Source organism: Talpa europaea (assembly GCF_964194135.1).
Source record: "Talpa europaea genome assembly, chromosome: 2".
Taxonomy (NCBI): domain Eukaryota; kingdom Metazoa; phylum Chordata; class Mammalia; order Eulipotyphla; family Talpidae; genus Talpa; species Talpa europaea.
Window position 1 is genome coordinate 37,522,459 of NC_140068.1, and position 20,770 is coordinate 37,543,228.

Here is a 20,770-nt window from a genome sequence, read left to right on the forward strand (position 1 = left end):
ATTTTTTTGCTTCCACCAGTTTAATATATGCTCTTTCAAGTAAATCTTATTATAAAAAGTGATATTTTGAATCTTCTACTAATCTACGAATACCTTGAAAGTAGATATGTTTTATTACTCTCTGACTCCCCTAATATAATGTCTAGCATACAGATATTCAATAAAGGTTTGTGAAATTAATTACACTAATTTATAAACCCTCTTCTTAAAGGTGCTCTTACCACCTTCCAGTTTAACAAGCAACCACATACAGAGCTCACATGAGACCCAAGTCTTGACAGGGCTGGCTATTAGACTGCAGATCAAATTACAAAGCACTGAGGCCTCTTAAAGGTCCCTTGCTTCACATAGCCATTGTTTACCAAGATAAACTACAAAAACATACTTCTACTTTTCTAAGAACAGCAATTAAAAAAAGATGGTTTCGAATATAAGTCTAACCTAAATCTTAATCTTTTGCTCTGCAGTACTTTTTGATAACTAAAACAATGATGGAAATTAAATCCAATCAATGTGCATACAACCAGTGCCAAAAACAACTAGATTCTTTATTGTAGGTCTAGAATCATCTAAACATTGTATTTAACTGGGTGGGTAGGGATTGGAGGGTAAGTCTTAATCCTGTTTACAGAAATAATAAGATTTGTTACAAGGTTCTCTTAAAAATGATTAAGTTCTGGGCCTCCCGGTGGCGCAGCGGTTGAGCGCTGGGTTGCGAAGCTGCCCGCAGCCTCTGCAGCGCCGGTTCGATCCCCAGCTGCTCCCCGGCCACCGGAGGAGGGTCCCACATGGCGCGCAGACCTCTCCTGCCGCCCGCTGCTCCCCTCAGCAGTGTACTTCGGTCCTTCTGCCTGCTCTGCTCCCCGCTCTAGCTCTGGTGAATTCTCTCACCCTCCCGCACCTCTGACTGTACCCAGTGCTTATATAAATAAATAAATAAATCTTAAAAAACAAAACAAAACAAAAAAAAAACAAAACCAAAAAAATGATTAAGTTCTTAAATCATCTATTTTTTTATAGCTAATTTTCTTAGAAGGCTCAGTTACACAGTAACAAGAAATTATAAATTGTACATATACACAATGGAACACTACTCAGTTACTAAAAAAAAGTGAAATCTTGCTATCTGCAACAATATGGGTAGAACTTGAGGGGATTATGCTAGTTCAAATAAATCAGGAGAAAGAAAAACTCCAGATGATTTTACTCATATATGGAAGATAAAGATACAAAGCAAATGAACAGACAAAAACAAAACCAAAAGAAACCCTTGGATTCTGACCACGGAATTGTGGTTACCAAAGGGGAAGGGTCAGGGCTGGGAGCAAGAGGTAGAGGGAGTCCACCAGACGTGGGGGAAGGTTATTTGAGCTTTTGATAGTAGGTGTGATGTGATATCATACATTTGAAGAAGTGTGAACGTGTACTCCTAAAATATATACAGTAGTGCACAACAATGCTACCTCAATTATATAAAAAAGAACAATTACAGGTAAAAAAATTAGAAGCTTTGTAGCAATTTATTTCTTAGTTTCCATATTTTATACCATTTACTTCAGCAATTGTTTTAAAATACTAAAGCTCCAACTTAAATATACAGTTGTAATCTTTCGTTTAAAATCATGTCTGAATAGTATGGAAGAAAAATTGAAAGCTAAGGAAAAAAAGTAAGATTGATCAGGAATTGCATATAAAGGAAAATTAACATGTAATCATTTATATTGTTTAAATTAATGAAAATGGATTTTGTGAGTACCAAGTTTTACATATACAAAAATAAATCGACATGGGGGCTAAAAATTATATTTGATCTGCTATACTTCAAGTTCTACAATACCTAAATCTTAAATCCTCACTTTAGCAATCAAAATGTTCTGGCTATTTACAGCTCTCAAACTGAATTCTTCTTTGACATTTAAAAAAAAGTCTTTAAGTATGACACAAACCCCAAATTTCTAAACCATTTTCATAATAATTATAATGGTACATGTTGTCCTACTTCCAGTTACTCACTATACCTGGCAGGACGGTCCTATACATAAATGCAAAGTGTTGCTTAAGCCATGGATGGCCGAAGTGGTTGATGTCAAAGTGCCTCTGAACGAGAAACATGTACTGGAAGAGAGATCTAGTGGTGTAGCTGCCATATGCAACTCCTTCATAGAGGGAGCCATCTGTCACCTCTCGAAGCAAGACCAGAGACTTCTCCATGATGGTCAGGACTTGCTTGGTCCATAAGTAGGCTTCTTGAAGATACCCTGAAGGATGAAAACAAACTACATCAACAAACTACAACAAATAATGGCCAAGCAAAACTCTCTGAGTTATCTGACTAGTTTATATTACCAATTTTTTTTCCATAAATTTCATTTATTAGCATTATTAATAAAATCCTACTAATCCAGGTTTTTGAGGGGTCTTAACTATAGGTCCTTTGTTAATTAAGTGAAAACAAAGCTGTAAGTAAGCACCAGTTATTTTATAAGCCTATATAAACTTAAACTGCATCATTTATGATTGCAAACTGCACATAATTTTGTTTGCAAGAAAAGATCTGTATAGAGATTTTTCTTCAATTTCCCTAACAACATCCTATTTGAAAAATGTTGAAGTTTATAACTTTACAAAACTTTCAGTGATGTTTTTCAGGGTTTTGTAATAAGCTGCCAATACTATAGAATAAACAGTTTTCACACTGTTGTCAATAAAATCCAATTTTCCTGCATGAGCTTTTAGATTCCACAGAATTAAAAAGCAGCTCAGTTGGGTGCAGAGACCACTGGAGTGGCACCCTAGGGGCAAGAATCTCAGCCGGGAGTCTAGAATCTGCCTAAAATAAGCTACAGGATTTTGTGTAAGCACTTCTTCAATTGGCATATTTTTCAGTCTTCCCAATTGAAAATTAAAGGTCTAATTTTTTTTATAAAATCCTTTCGATTCAGAAGTACTAGCTTTCTATAATTCTTGTGAGACTAGCATTTAGGCAGTAACAACTCCCTATGTTTCTGTAACAGTTATAATTTACACAGCAATGAACATAATCTTACTTAATCCTTTTAACAACTCAATTACGCATTATTACTCCAACATTACAGAAAGGTTAACGTGTTCAGGACCTCTGGCACATGAATGAAAATGAATTAACTTTGATCTGAACCTCTGAATCTGAACTTTAGATTTAAAGTTTGTTTTGTTTTCTTATATTTAAAACACACCTGAGAACAAAATTAAGTTTACTGCTTCTAATGTTGGGTGGAATTTTATACTTGACTCCCACAGATTTGTGTTTGATAAACAGTGCTGACCATATTACCATGGCTATGAAGGGTCCTGGGAGTAGGGGGGAAGAAAGAGGGGGTGGGGCTCAGAGGCCCAGGTCCCATTGGCTCCCAGCCTAAACCCCATGTTCCAAACTAACCAAAGACCAGGCTCTTGTCTCATGGAGCAGCACTGTCCTCAGGCTCGGCTGTGCAGAGGTGACTGCTTACTGTCCCCTGGTTCCGTCTCCCTACTGACTGACATACTCTGTAACTTCAGCTTTGTCAATGTGAGGTACCAGGGCTTTAACTGATGCCCTGCCTTTTGTTTTCCAACATTCATATACCCTGTCTGGAATGTTCTTCATTGTTTTCACTTACTCAAATCCTACCAATCCTTCAAAGTTCCATGATCTTCTCAAACTCACCTAAAGAGTGCTGCTCTCTGAATTCAAATTCACTACATTTGATATTTAACCATCAACTCCTAAGTGCCTCTTATTTCATTCCCTGGTGCTACTGTTAACTGTTGTATAATCACTTAAACATTTCACATCTGTCTTCTTTACAACTGATTTATAAACTACTTACATGTGATCCTCAGGTCCCTGGGCACCAAACCTTAGAAAAGCTTATTAACACAGAGAGAAAATTCTAATTTTCTCACTTTTGAGATTTTATGTGAGTCCAATGCTAGCCACAGGCACTTTTTAACCTACACATGTCAGTATCTACCAAGTGGGTCTGGAGAACATGGAATTACTGAAACAGCCTGGCCAAGGGAGCTCCTGAAACCACAGTGAGTATGCCAAGAAAGCTGCACTGTAAGTCTGCTTATTAACTGTGATGAACAGAACCAGGGAGCTCACACTTTCTTACATGTGTGTGCACTGCTTATGTAGGGGCCCTAGAAGAGTATATCCCAGAACAGCCCATAACTTTAATGAGAAAATAAACACAGTGAATACTCCTGCAAGAGGAGACAACACCTTTTGATCCATTCTGAACCAGTATTTTAGGTGCCTGCTTATTATTTGTAACAATTTTATCTACCACAAAGAATGAAGACATAAGCTCTATTTCTTCTGTTACAGAACTAAAATTTTAAGAAATGAAACTCTACAAGATTAAAATCCAAGTCCCCAGGTTAAAATCTAGCTCACTCTATGGTTCTCTCTACCATTTCACGACCCCTGAGTTTTCTAAATGGTTTAAGAGTGGGTTTTCATATGGTTTGCATTTTGACTTTTTAAATGTTTTGGTTTTGTGAGAGTAGAGGGAAAAGAGAGCTAGGATGAAAATTCATCCTCTTAATTAAGCTTTCCTTAAATGACTGTAAATTAAATCTCTATTCCAAGAAAGGTCGTAAAATATAGTAGAAAGAGAATGAACAATTCTGGCCAAACTTTATTTACTTTATATGTCTGATGTGAGAAGAATTAATAAAACATGGACATGGGCCTTCCTGGTTGCACAGGCGGTTGAACGCTGCGCTGTGAAGCTATTCCACAGCCTCTGCAGCACGGGTTTGATCCCAGCCAGCCGGCAAGAATCCCACATGGCGCGGCAGACCTCTCCTGTCTCACCCGCTGCTCCCCTCAGCAGTTCGTTTCATCAGTCTGCCTGTTCTGTTCCCCGCTCTGTCTCTGGTGAATCCTCTCACCCTCCCATGCATCTGGCCTGTACCCCAGCACTTGTATAAATAAAAAATAAATTTAAAAAAAATAAAACATAGGCATGTTATATGCTCAATTAATTATTGTTAGTTTCTTTTCCTCAAGGGCCTAATTTAAAGGAATGATTGACTGATGTGAGAAGGGAGAAAGCTAGACTTAGATGAAATCTGACACTGGATAATCAACAAAATATTTACAAACTTTTATGGAGAATATAATCACAGGTCAAATTCTTTTAGATCTGAGTATGTTTCTAATATTGTAATAATTCACTGACTGTAGGTCTTCTTTTCTTAAATACAATCTTATTCAGCTATTTTTATACTTCCATAGGTCTGGTATTAGTCTGAATTGCAAGAACAAAGAAAATGCAATGTCAGCAATCCCACATACATGAAGGGAAAGTAGCAGTATGATACTCGAAAGTCACTTCAAATTTGATCTAAATGATGGAGGCTGGGTATTTCAAATCTTTAGCAGTAAAAGGAAAATAGTATAATGATTCACATTATGTGCAAGAACATTTTCTTTTAAAATTATAAACCACCTGTTTAGCAATTTAAAACTCCATTTTTACAGGCTGATTGTTTTCAGTGTCATAATTCTCTAGAAAGATAATTACTACTCATTGACCTGTGCTGTAAGGATATGACTTATGCCAACTAAAAGTCATAATAAAATAACTTGCAAGTTAACATAACTAGCAGCAGAGAGGGAAAAGATGTCTCTCAATTCTCTAAGAGATGCCCTACTTAGTCTTATCTCATGGGCTCAAGTATGAGCATGTACTGAGACTAGTTATAAAAATGCTTTGCTCACAACCTGGCAACCATGACTGATGTTAGCTTGGGCATCCCTTCAGCAGTGTTCACATGTACCTTGATTCATCAGAACTATGCTTCCTGTGAGCAAAGCCATGCAGTTAGTGGGCTGATGATTGTGTAGGTATTGAAATCCCCATCCTCTCCGGTATGAAGTTTCATACATATATCCTGAGGCGTTGGCAATCACTTCAAGAAACTTCTCCTGTTGTGTCTTGCTCAGATAGTTGTATAAGAAGTCATAGGCAGTGGCAAATCCAACCAGAGAGTGAGCAAGAGGGACTTCATCCCATGGAGCATCTTTCACCAACCTGTAAGGGAAAATAAACCATGCAAATGAGTGTAACAACGCTCACAGCTTTCAACACATTTTTAAAAAAAAAGTCTATTCCCCAGAACACAATTGAAGATATAATCCAAAAGGTTTAATGACACAGAATCAACTTCCTCCCATACTAGACACAACATAGAGTTTGTCTAATGTGAAAATTAGGGTTAATGCTTTTCTCAAGCCAGTTTCTGGAAGCATCAAGATGTTGACAGTTTTTACTTTTGATTTTTTCTATTAATGAGAGGTAGTAGAATCTATTCAAAGAGACTTAAAGCTTATGACATGTAGTAGCAGGGTAAAATCTCTGGAGTACCCATTTAACTAGTGCTTATTCTCCCCTTTTTTTACTTACATAAAAGGTGCTCCATTCTATTCTTACGGCTGCATTGCTAAGTCAAACATGGATGTCCCAATTTATACCCTAGGTTGATCAAGGTGAAGGTATTACGGTTTATAGCTAATGATCTCTCAATCTTGACAGACCCACTTGGTAAACACCATGATGAGGAGAGGAAAGCTGTGTAAGTGAAATGATTCTAACTTGAATGTGTACATCTCATCTTTCTAATAAAATGAACTGCACAGACATTAAGGTCCTTCAACTATCTTTCAAAAAATTTGAAAGCTGACCTGTAAAGTATTCAATTTTCATCTTCTAGGACATCACATTTCTGATTGACTTGCTACATTTTTCTGCAAAAATTTTAATAGCGTGAGGTCTGTATTTAACAGGAAGCTAAAATGGATCTTTCACAACCACAGCTTCAGGGAATTATCCAGAAAACCCTCCCCATCTGTTCAGGATGTATTTGAATAATCTCTAAGAGAGGGAAACAAATGAAGAGTGTGCTGTACTTGTGGGAGGTGGAAGAAAGCTCTCAAAATAGGGATCAAACTAAAGCTTAGTAATTCTATGCCAGGAGCCTCTTCTGGAAGTCTAGTGAAATCTTAGTCTCTTTCTCATTATGTTTTTTAAATTCTTAAGATATAAAACCTAAGGATAAAAGGAAATCTATTACTCTGAAATATAACTGTCTATCTATCAATCTATCAATACTTTTTAAAATGTGGTAAGTGTGCCTTTTTATTAAGACACAAGATTTAACGGCAGGGATAGTAGATACCATAATTTTTAAGTAGTGATGAGCATAAACAATATTTTGAGATGTTTACAATAACTGTAATATAATATGAGCTACCTATAATATCTTTCTGTGGCAAAATTACAGGTTCTGCCAATAATACCATAGTTGGTTATTTATATTATGATTTGGAAGAAAGACTAAATTTTAGCTAGAGTTTGTGAAAATTAAGATGCAGTATTTCTTCCTCCCCCCACCCCATATAAATCCCACAGACTTCAGGTTAAGAATACTTAAAATTTTCTGAAGATTACCTCTTCCAGACTGCATTCTTCCTTTAAGGGTTGATATTAAAGTAGTGATCTCAGTAAGACCTACCCTAGTCCCATTATCATTCCCCAACAAACTTTTTTCCTTGTCCTCATTTTTATGTCCTCTCAGCACATGTGTGGATACATATATGTAAACCCCTCCCCTTCTAGAATGCAAGCTCTACAAGTGCAGGGTCTTTTCCCTTTGTTGTATTCACTAATAGATCTCCAATCCCAAAAACAATACCTGGCACACAGACATTCAATACTATTTTTGGAAAGAAAAAATTAACAAATAAGCTTATAAAACTGGGTCACACTATTGACAACAAATATGTGATCATTATGAAATCAGGAGTTTGGAGGAATAATTATTTCAGTGTTTGGTTAGCTGTGCTGGTGACATGGCCTGGTGCTAAAATGACTAAGGTTGATGAATTTCTTAACCATTTGATAACAAAGCCACCTTCCCAGTCAGCTTATCAGTATGTGTACTAGTTGTAAACAGACTGTTAAGAATGTGGATTAATACCCTACTTTTGGGAAAATAAAAATCCATGCAGCAAGCTCACTGCCAGGAAGTTAGAAACACTGTCTTTACTGTCTCACAGGGACTGGTGAGCCAGGCACAGAATCCCAATCATTCATTTCCCACCTTTGTGTCTTTGTACCATAGCATGATGCATCTATAAGTGGCAACATATACATCTAGCCACGTTAAAGTTAACACTAAGGAGTTGCTGCCATCTACCAACGCCAGGCATGTCCGATTAACCAATAAAAATTTTATATAATCAAACATTTAATATAACTTTTGATCTTCAGGAAATATTCTCATGCAAATTTCCATGAAAAATTCTATGATCCCTCACATAATTGCTTATTCCAAGCAGTTTCCAATATGCCAAATAATAGCAACAATTCAAAAAAGGTTTATGGTATCTTCAGATTCATCACTATATCATTATGAAATTGGACACATAGTCATTTTTCTATAAGGTTTTTCTAAATCTTTTACTAATACAATCTTAACACAGACACAAAATATAATCATGGACAGAACATATTTTACTGTTATGTAAACCAAAGGAAATTTACCTGTAGCACATTGGTAGCAGCAAAGAAATTATATATTCAACATAATCCTAACCAGTGGCTAAAATCAACTTACTGGGAAAGCTGATTAAGAGGGAGGAATCACTAAAAAATAATATAGATGTTAATTCATTAATTTTATTTCAGGTTTAAATACCTGTGTGTATAGAGATTCACTAATCTTCTGAAGGAGAGTTTAACTCTTTTCTTGGAATATGGGTCTATAGTTTGAAGTTTCATTGTTCCTACACAGAACACACATCACAATTTCCAGCTTTGGGTGGGAAGGCAGACTGGTCCATCCACTTTGGAAAACTGTTTGGAGGACCCTCAAATTACTAAAAATGGATCTACTATATGACCCAGCAATTCTACTCCTAGGAATCTACCAAAGGACACAAAAACATTAATTCAAAAGGAAACTTGCACACCTACATTCACTGCAGCACTATTTACAATAATTAAAATATGGAAACAACTTATATGCCCAAAAACATATTACTGGATCAAAAAGAGAGACAGACTGACAGACACACACACACACACACACACAATGGAATATTACTCAACAAACAAAAAACGGTAAACTTATGCCATTTGCAGCAACATGGATGGAGCTGGAAGGGAGTATGCTCATTGAAATAAGTCAGAAGGAAAAAAGATATCAGATGGTTTCACTTATAGGAGGAATATAGGGAAACCACATAAAGGATCAGGAAAAAAAAGACAAAACCAGCAGGCAAACTATAAATTGGAGGCATTCACCAGGGGAGGGATAAAAATAGGAGGGAAGAGCACAAGAGTCTATGGTGATAGTTCACAGGTATCTTCGTGGTGGTAATTTTATGGAGACAACACCTGAGAGGAGAAATCAAACATTGTACAAAAATGAACAACGATGTAAAAATATATAAATAAAAATGGGGAAAAAACAATTTTCAGCTTTGGTTTCTTGAGACAATACTTGTGAAGGAATGTAGAATTCTTTGAGATTTTTGTGAGTTTTTCCCTTAACTTTTACTAATCTCACCCACATTAAGTTATGAAGGCAATTTTTTTTTACAGTTAATTGTTCCAAAGCATTTAAGATAGTTTTAGAAACATTAATTCTTTTCCTTTTTGAACTCATGCTTTCTATTTACATAATAATATTAAAATTACGTAATTATAGCTATTAGTAAAACTGGCATCAACTGGCTTGAGAACAAATAGAACTGATATTTGCTAAGCACGGAACTCTACTAGAGCAGAAGTGAATGGACTTCAAGAGAGTAACCTATAAGCCTTGACATTCAGCATCCCTGAGAGTTGCCACCAGGTTATGCTATGAATAGAAATTAGTTTCACTGGCAAGTCAGTTAAGAGGAGACTAGTTAGGAAAATCTTTACCGCATTCTTTATAAGATACATTTTCTTTCCTTGGAGAGCTGCTCTTAAAGTAAGTTTTGTGGACCCTTAAGGTCTCTGAGACTCTGTTAGGGGGTCCACAAGTAAAAGGTATTTTTATAATTATATAAAAGTGTTATATATTGATATTTGCACTGATGGTGCAAAGTAATAAAGGGTTAAAAATGCTGCATCTTATCAAGAATGTAGGCAGAGTGCCTTGTATGATTTTATACTGCCAGATACTTTAAGTTAAAAAAAAATAATTTCACTTAAGAATATCCTTGATAAAGGGTTAAAAATGGTTATTAGCTTTATAAAATCTCAACTTTTTGAGTATATGTCTTTTTAGTATTCTGTGTGGTGAAACGGGAAGTATGCAAAAAGCACAATAGGTACCCAAGTATAACTATCACAAGGAAAATAAATTGTGCTGTGAGTTGGGTGCTAACTAGCTGCCGTTTACTGATGAAATATCTTTTTTTATGTGAGAATGAATGAATGACAAATTATCATTATTCACAGTTGGATTTATAACTGCAAGTTTTCTTGTAAATGGACAAAGAGGCCTAAAAACTGAAAATCTTTGTTATCAATGACAAAATTTGAGCTTTTAGACAGAAATAATAATTTTGGAAAACTTGTATCTGCTACCATGAGCAAAAGAGCTTATCAAAAAAGACTTTTCTGATGAGATCAGTGAAAACAAATGTGATTCATTTTTATATTACATAATTAAATATGTCAACATTTGGAAGACTGGAAATAAACATTTAAAATGAAAACTGATGCCAACTGTTGAAGTTAGCTGTTGAATGAATGAGAATTCATTAACACTATTCTCCCTATGTTAATTCTGTTTGGAAATTTCCATAATAAAAAGTAAAATACAAAAAAAATGAAAACTGATATTACAAAACCATACATAGATAAAAGATCCACTGTAAGCACAAAATAGATTTTTTAACCAAGTAAAAGATATAAGGAGTTTGTTAACATGGCTTCAGATTCCACACTGTAACTTATAACCCAGAGTCCACAAAATTAACTTTTGTGAAACTACCACTTAACAAGTTCTAGTACAGTATTAAAGAAAAATATTTATAACTATATGAAAACATTCTTTAAACACTCCTTTTTTCAATCACACAGATATGTGAAACTGGATTTTCTTCATATACTTCAACCAAAACACCCCTTTGCAATAGACTTAATATGGAAGTAGGTATGCAAGATTTACAAAAATGTAAAATAAAGGACCTCTTTCACACTATAAACTTGTTCTCAAAAATAGTTTTTTTCTAAAAATATAATTTATGTTAATGTGGAATAAATTTATTTTTGAAATGATTTTTTTAATTTCTTTTAAATTTTGATAAAGGTAAGTACACACAAAGCTCTAATATTAAAAAAATATGTCCTCACTAATATTAAAAAAATATGAAAGAACTCTGAGTCCAAATGTTTTAAAAATTACCTAGGAAACTTTCAAAGATGAATTTATGTAAAACAGAAGGATTAAATCAGACAAATAAACTGTTAATTGTTTGGGTTAGGGATTGGGATGTTGGTAGGGAAAGGCATAGAAATTATCATGTGTTGTTTCTATAAATCAAACTGTAACTATAAAAGGAAGAAAAGAGGCATAAAAGTATTTCCAAAACTTAATAACTTCATTAACAGGAGTTTTTATAGTTATTGGGTATGGACAAACTGCTTTCATTATTATAAATGCTTTATAACTATTTATTATGTATAAAATGTAATCACAGGCAATCTAAGTAGTCTGTATTACTTAAATTTGACAGCCTAGTTGATGAAATAACTAATAAGTCTAATAACAAAGTCTATTTGTATATATTTGAATTTAAAATGACTAATTTTTTTTACATATTTGTGAAAAGATTGAAAGTATTATAAGGTTAAAAGACTACTCTATATAATATCACTTACATTTTTAAGTTTCATTTACATAAGTATTCTTAAAATAAATACTTGAAATAAAGGAAGTTTGGTATTTAAAATATAAGAGGAGTCAAGGGCCTCCCCAGTGGCGCAGTGGTTGAGCGCTGGGTTGCGAAGCTGCCCGCGGCCTCTGTGGCGCCGGTTCGATCCCCGGCTGCTCCCCGGCCACCGGAGGAGGGTCCCACATGGTGCGCAGACCTCTCCTGCCGCCCGCTGCTCCCCTCAGCAGTGTACTTCGGTCCTTCTGCCTGCTCTGCTCCCCACTCTGGCTCTGGTGAATTCTCTCACCCTCCCGCACTTCTGACTGTACCCAGTGCTTGTATAAACAAAACAAACAAACAAATAAATAAATAAAAATAAAATAAAATAAAATATAAGAGGAGTCAAGGGATCACTTGATACTAATTTAAATGAATCAACAGTATACATACAGAAAATAAACACAAGAAACGTGGTAACTCTTAAGTACCTTTATCTTCTTATGGCTATTAGTCCTGTTGTCTAGAACTTTTTTACAGTTATTTCACAACAATTTTATGCCCGACTTTACCATATGGAACTATATTTTGAGGTCATAATTTAATCCCTTATATAGGCAAATCATTATATATTTAAAAGTATGTTTAAATGAGGTTGTGTTCGCTAGACCATTCCCAAAACAGAATTCAATGAAAACAACCAATCTTTTTCCCACTTTGAGATAACTATATTGTTTCATAAACCTGTAAAATTTTTGCTAAGTAAATTCATAAAGTAGATATATATTAAAATATGGTTATTTTAGAAACTAGATTGTACATAAATACAAACTTAAGAGAAATGAAACAAGCTTTAAATGAATGATGAATTTAAATGCAGAATACAACAAAGAACTCTTTAGAAATTCCCAAGTGTAAAGTTTATACAACAGAGCAGCACCAACTTCCCATTTGCCAATTCCACTGTAGCCGTGTCTATCATACAAACCTCTGCCTAGAGTGTGTACTTGGTCACACAGCAAAATATGCCAAAATAAGGTCAATTCTATTTTCAAAGTGTAAATTGGTCTCTTCATTCCAGAAGTGTTCTGAAGATAGTAATCTATATATGTGAAATCAAATAGGAAGTCATTTGATTTTCAACCAAATGCCTTTACATGTTTGGAAACAACCTCTAGTAAGTTAGGAGAGTTGTATATAACCACTGCTTTTAAAAACATGACTAATGGCAATTATGATTCATCTTTTTTCCCTGTGCAAGTTAAATGTAAAAACTAACCATGAATGTTTAAGGAGTAATATGTTAAACTTTATAAGTAATTCCTATAAAATTTAGTCAAAGTGGATTTCTAACCCATGTGGCCTTGCCTGTGAAGCATATTGGGGTCTTCACAGTGATTTGCCAAAAAGAACAGTGTAAGCCTGGAACACAGATATATTCGAGAGGAATCTGGGAATGAGTGTCTAAAGAAATATGTTCAGTTAAGCTCTGGTCTACCTTGGGATACATATTCTGAGTGTCTGATCAGCTGGCATTAGCAACATCAAACAGAATTCATAATTTATATTTGGGAAGAAATAGAGAGGTTTACTTCACGTAATTAAACACATAATATGCCACGCCCTTTACATATTTTACTTCATTTAATCTTCAAAACTCACATTAGGTATTAAGCCCCCATTTTATATATTGTAAAAGTGGTATTTGGGTACAAAAACCATTTATTTAAGAACAGGTGGGGCCAAGAATGAAATCCAAGACATCTGAATCTAGAAATGTTTGTACTTCTATCTAGTAAGGGGAAACACTGTGCTTTTAAAGACAGTCACCAAGTTTGTAATAGAAACCAGCCAGAAGAAAGTGCTAGTGAGCCCTTCTAGCATTAGTAGATCTACCAAGAGGGCATAAGGAAATTCATGCTGAAATATAAAACAAGGTTCCAAGTTGTGGTTATTTTCATGACATCAAGACTGAAGCAAGGCATATAATGTGGTGAAAGTGACAGACATCAGAAGAGATACCACAATGCTGTGTTCATATAATAGCCCAGGGCCCATCCAAGGTACCTGAGATTTCCTCAGGCATCCCAAAGTACTACCCACATAGAGTTGGTATTGAGCCTAGGCCTGGACTTGCAAGATCAGAAACTATAGCCCCTTGAGCTAGTCAGAGTCAGAGGTCACAAAAATGGAAAATGAGCTTTCCTTCCTTGGTTTTTGCTCCCTACTTAAGAACAAGTGAAGGACAGAAGTATAAAAGCATAGGAATTGACTATATTAAGAAATCGTCAAGGAAAATACCATCCTTGAAATGTAAATGACTATTTTTTTCCACAATCTATTTCTATATGCATTAAATCACTGGCTTCAATATAGCAGAACACTACTACTTAATTTCATTTTTAAATTATGACTACATTATCCCAAGTATTAAGTTCCAAAACATAAAAATTTAAGCCAGTTTGGCCCTACTCAAGGAGAATATTATGCAAAAGCAGAAACTAAAAGGAATTTTCTTTTTTGCTTAAAAATAGTGTAGATGATTTGTATGTAGATTTATAGATTCAATACAATACCTGTTACTATGACTGCTTTTCAAGTAAATAAAACAAACAATTCTAACATTTGTATGGAACCACAAAAACCCCACAAATAGCCAAAGCAATTCTGAAAGAAAAGAAGAAAAATGGAAGTATTTTACTCCCTGACATCAAACTATACTACAAAGTGATAGTAACCAAACAATATGGTACTGGAACACAAACAGTAACACAGACCCATGGAATAAAGGACCCAGAAGTAAACCCACACTTATATGGACAGTTAAATTATGACAAAGGAGCCATAACCAGATGATAGAGAAAGGAACAACAAATGGTATTGTAAAACTTAAGACAGCCACATGGAAAAAAATAAAACATCACTCTTTATCTCCATACACAAAATTAATTCTAACTGAATTAAAAAACTGGATGAAAGACCTGAAATCATAAAATACATAGAAGCAAACATAGGATATACACTAATCCACACTAATTTTAGATAGTATTTGAGGGCTCAACTCCAGCAGCAGTGGAAACAAAAGCAAAAATAAATGGGTTTACGTCAAATTAAATGCTTTGTACAGTGAAAGAAACTACCACAAAAACAAAAATGCAACCTACATACTGGGAGAAAACATTGGCGCATATTGCATCTGACAAAGGGTATTCTTTCAAAATACATCAAGGACTCGTACAACTCAACAACAAAAAATCAAATAACCCAAAAATGGGCAAGAGACCTAAATGAACACTACTCCAAAGACATAAACATGACACACGGGCCCATGAAAAAAGTGCAGAATATCACTTACTAGAAGGGAAATGCAAATCAAAACCTCACCCGTGATAATGATCTATGCCAAAAAGACTAGAAATAGGAAGTGTGGCAAAAGCATGAACAAAAAGGAACACAACATTCACTGTTGGTGGGAATATAAATTGAGATCTTCTCTATGGAAAGTGATATAGCATTTCCTGAAAAAAAAAACTGAAACTGGAAATATCACATGATGCAGCTATACCAGTTTCAGGTATTTATCCAAAGAATATGAAAAGACATATGTATCCATATGTACTGAACAGCATTATTTAGAACAGCCATAACACAGAGTCAACCGAAATGCCCACTGATAGAAGTAGGATTTAAAAAGATGAAGTTATGCCTTTTATGAGAATGTGGATAGACCTGAGGGGATATTCTAAGTGAAAAAAGTCAGAAGGTGAAAGATAATTACTGGATGGTTCACTCATTTGTGGACTATAAATAACCACAGAAAACTGTCAAAACATAATAAAATAACTCAGATTGTGAAAGGTATAGTAGCTATCAGAAGGAGGGAAAGTGTAATAGTATAGTAACACTGAAGATTTGTTGATAGGTAAATGAAGCATGTTTATTTGTAAGGTGTGAAGCTGTCTGTTCTTCCAAAATTATACAGTTTTGTAAACAAATGGAAAATTCACAATAATTTTTAATAAAAAATAAATCTCAAAGAAGAAAAGAGAAGAAACAACAAAAAAAGAAAACAGGAGAAACAGGAAAGAATTATATAATTGAGGGCCTCCCCGGTGGCGCAGCGGTTGAGCGCTGGGTTGCGAAACCGCGCGGCCTCTGCGGCACCAGTTCGATCCCCGGCTGCTCCCCGGCCACCGGAGGAGGGTCCCACATGGCGCGCAGACCTCTCCTGCCGCCCGCTGCTCCCCTCAGCAGTGTACTTCGGTCCTTCTGCCTGCTCTGCTCCCCGCTCTGGCTCTGGTGAATTCTCTCACCCTCCCGCACTTCTGACTGTACCCAGTGCATGTATAAACAAAAAACAAACAAACAAAACCAGCAAACAAATAAATAAAGCATGCCTCTATAAAAAAAAAAAAAAAAAAGAATTATATAATTGACCTAAAATAATGAACCTCTGAATAAGAGAAAAACCACTAAAGAAAACAAAAACAAAGGGTATTAAATAAACAAATATATCCAAAAATTTGCTAGAACAACAGAGCATAAGCTTCCAGAGTGAAATAGTCCATCAAATACATAGGACATGGATAAAAACAGACCCATCACAAATCAAGACACACGATCCCTCAGTTTTATAACACTGGTGTCAGTGAAAAGACCCCGAAAGTTTCAGAGAGAAAAATCAGATTTCATCCAAACTATCAAGAATTAGAGAGTTCAGACATCTCAATAGCATACCAGAAGCTAGAATACAATGGAACAAAGCCTCCAAAACTCAGAGAAATGATTTCCAGGCTATAATTTCATACCTAACCTAGCTACCATCTAAGCATGAGAGCAGAATAAACACATGCAGAATAAACACCAGCATTTCAAAATTCTCATAGCAGAAATTAAATGAGGGATAGACTGTGCAATGTTTATATATCTACATGAATAAATATGAATATTGGGCTGTGATGTTAACTATGTTACTTATATAAGTCAGTCAGAAAGGTTTTGAAAACCAGTGTCTTAGACGGTTGACATGACACCAAGCAAGCAGGCTGTCAGATGTTTCCTGCAGGCAGAGATCACACATAGGGTCTGCTTCAGTGTGTGGATATGGGTGAAATAGTAAACTCCATGTGGTTTTGCAAAATTATGGCTAGAAGTTTGGGGTATTGTAGCTAATGAAAAGTTTTTGCAATATGTGTAAATATATTCTTATCTCTTCATTTTCCCCAGGTTTTTTTTTTGCAACAGTGAATTCATTTACAAGAATTGTGGAAATGAACTAAAGTAGCTCACTACATCATTACAAGCCCAAATCACTACCCACATTTCATCAAGAATCTTTTCTCTATTTCTTTTCTTAACTTCAGAAGAAAAATCACTATTCACTCAAGCTGATGACTTCTTCCTGGAGCACCACCAGTGTAATGTCTTATTTTGGTTTCACTCCTGAAGGTGATCTGTGGACATTTATGTGGTTTTAATGCTCTATTAGCACCTTTCCTTTTCTTTTATTCTTCTAGTTGTTACTCATTTATTGCAATAGGCCAACTGTCATAAAATCTGACCTTTTTTGAACCTTCCTTCTGTATTTTTCTATTATGAACAGAAACTATGTTGCATTTGAAAACATATTTTATATAGGATAAAATCTTTTTTTTTTTCCTGATGACTTTTTTTTTAATGTCAAACACTGGCAGGCAATAGGAAGTAGCTAAAAATAAACCTTGACAGATGTGAACTTGACACCTCCTCTTGAGCCCACAAGCACTTCAAACTCATATCCAAAACCAAACCTTTTATTCCCATCTCCAATAGTTCCAAATATTGTAACTCACTGAAAAGTCCTACCATTCTCTCAGCATCTTATTAAGAAAATTCTTTGTCCTGTTTGTCCACAAATACAATTGTGAAGTCTTACAGATGCTAATTCTTAAATCTTTGCAAAACCCATCTTTGTTTTTCCCATTCTCAGAGACCCTGTTCCAGGTTTTCTTCTGGACAAACACAAAAGCATAACTAGTCTTCCTGGTTTGACCTCTACTGTCTACTCTCCACATTAGAGATTCTTCCTAAGATACAACTACGTCACATGGAGAAAAACAGCCAATTTACAACTGAGGAGACAACTGCCTCCACCTATGCTCACATGGAATGATCAAAGCAGAACTGCCTCCGCACCCAGCTGTCAGCCTACAGGAAATGACAAGGGTGGGGCCTCACTGAGATGCACCCTGAGCAACATCCAGACTGATTGCCGGAAGCTGCACAGGTCAAAGGGTTCAGGTTCCTCCACAGATTTTAAGGAAAACAAAAGGATAGAGGGGAGAAGATTGTAAATAAAAAAGACTTAATAGACATTTAAAAAATTAGGAAGACTAAATAAACTTGTGCCTAATGCTATACATTTGGATGAACTACAAAGAAACGCAGGGCTGCAGAAGTCCGGGTAGCCTCTGTGGGGACAGAAGAAACCATGACTGGGAAGCAGCTCACAAAGGCATTTCCAAGGGTGATGGTAAAGTTTCATTTCTCCATCTGTGCTGTGGTTAACAGGGTGTTTACTTTAACATTCTTAACTAAGATACACATTTGTTCTATCATGCAGTATTTTATTTTACAATGAGATGGCTAAACACATACACAAATCTGGTGATGTCACTGTCCTTTTAAAACCTACAATGGCCTCACAATGTTTGAAAGAAAAGTCCAACCTTCTTCTCATGATGAAAAAGGCCTGATAGTGTCTGGCTCTTCACTGAAAATCTCACGGCTTGATAATCTCTCCCACGCATTAAATTTTCAGTTCCTCAAAAGCACTCTGCTTTCTGACATCACATACTTTAAACGTCAGTTACTCCTGCTTGAACCAATTAAAACACACACTCTCTTCCCCCTTTATTTGGCTAATTCCTCTTTGTCCTTCAGACCTAATGGGATAGGAAAGCTATCCTGGCACACCCAAATCAGGCAAAATAGCTCTGTCTTCCCAATACACAGTGCACTTTCCCCAAAAACAGCATCATCTTCATTAATATTGTGTATTAGTTAGTTTATATCTTCCATAGAACAACAACTTGAGGTAAAAAATAAAACTTGCCCTCAAATTTTCATATCCCCAAAATGCCCAGAAAAATTATATGATAAACTTATGTGAGTATATGCGTGCATTTATTTATAAATGAGAATTCCCTTTGCTGCCACCAATTACTGAGAACACAAAATATGAGAAAAGTAGTAGTTATAATAATGGCTAGCACTTAACTTATGAAGATTGCTGTTTCATTAACTCATTTAGTCCTTCAAACACTATGAGGTATGTACTAGACTCATCACCAATTTAATGATGAGGAAACTGAGCCATGAAGAACTAAGTAACAGACTCTAGTTCACACAGCTCACAAACAGGATCAGAGCACAGGCAGTCCAGTTGCACAGCCTTGCTCTTAATTCCAATAAAATATCACCTCCCACTACCTACAATCACTAACATTCATTTCACAGACTGAAATAGGAGGCTTTAAAGTGAATGAAAACAAAATTATATTGAGGTTACTTGATAGGGAGCGCCCATGAATATTACATGCATGTTAAGATAATGGGTGCTAAAATTCAAGAGATTGGGAAAGAAAGAATACTAGATGAAGAAGACTTCAAAGACCAGGTAATCTGAGATTGTCCTGTAAACTATGCACCGAGATATCAAATACTGAATACTTCCTGCAGCCTCCAAGTAAGCCGAAGGTACAATACCTCAGAGATTACAGGCTGGTATTAGGCAGGCCTTTGGGTGAGAGGCCAGCCAAATAAAGATATCCACAGTGCACAAAGCAGAAATCAAATTTAAAGTTGTATACACATCAGGATTTCTGCTCTTGATTAGCTTAGATTTACAATCACAATAGGATTATTTATTCATTCACTCATTCATTCTTTCACAGGAGTTTATTAGTGGTTTTGTGGCTGGCATTGCATAATTGGTCCAAGACAACAACCAAGTACCATTCTTTATGCCTCCCTTTCCTTTGCTATCTAAAGTTTAGTGTTTCTCAGAATCACATAGGAGACCTCTTCCAAGATACGGTAATTCACTGAGTCTGAGTAGGCTCAGGAATCTGTCTTCTTAGGAACAGCTATATGATTCTGAAGAAAGAATCATACATTTGAAAGGATATATGCACTCCTGTGTTCACTGCAGCCAAGTTAGGGAAACAAAGTGGCTAATAGGATGATGGATGAGTGAATAAAAAAGCTGTGGCATACCTACACAATGGATGCTACTTATCTATTTAAAAAAGGATGAAATCTTTCCATTTCCACCAACATGAATGGAACAGGAGGGATTATGCTAAGTGAAATAAGTCAGGAGGAGAAAGACACATACCAGATGGGGCACTCATATGTGTAATATAAAAAACCAAAGGAAGAGTGCAAACTAAACCAATATACATCCTAGAAATGTGACTATAGAATACAGAGACTTGCAGAGGGAAAAGGCAGATGGTGGGCAGTAAAAGGTGGAGCGAACCCAATAGAGGAATATTGGGGTTCCTTAGTGGTAGTTGTGGTATGGTAATCTATATTTGAACAGGTGTGAACCTAGACCACTAAATCATATACATTATTATAAACCAACACTACCTCAGTAAAAAAAAATCTCAAAAATCACACTTTGAGAAAATGCCCCATATCTCCTCAACTTAGTGTAGATCCTCTATTCTAAATGTCTCTTAAATTCATTCTTTCTTCTCCCTACACTTACTGCATTAATAGTGGTCTTCATGTCCTTCCTGGACTAATATAATAAACTTCTACCTAGTTCATTTCCTGCTATTCCTCCCTTCCAAGTCATCCCACACACAGAGCTTTCTAAAC

At 35.6% G+C, this 20,770-nt stretch overlaps 1 protein-coding gene across 1 annotated transcript in view; it reads right to left on the bottom strand.

Moving 5' to 3' along the window:
• Positions 1 to 20,770, bottom strand: part of DSE (dermatan sulfate epimerase) — a gene marked incomplete at both ends in the record, with an annotated part of 35,518 nt that overhangs the window by 5,264 nt on the left and 9,484 nt on the right. Inside the window, 2 exons of the mRNA XM_084228855.1 lie at positions 2,019 to 2,258; positions 5,812 to 6,065. Coding sequence (XP_084084981.1) covers positions 2,019 to 2,258; positions 5,812 to 6,065 — 494 coding nt within the window. The remainder of the gene's footprint in view (positions 1 to 2,018; positions 2,259 to 5,811; positions 6,066 to 20,770) is intronic.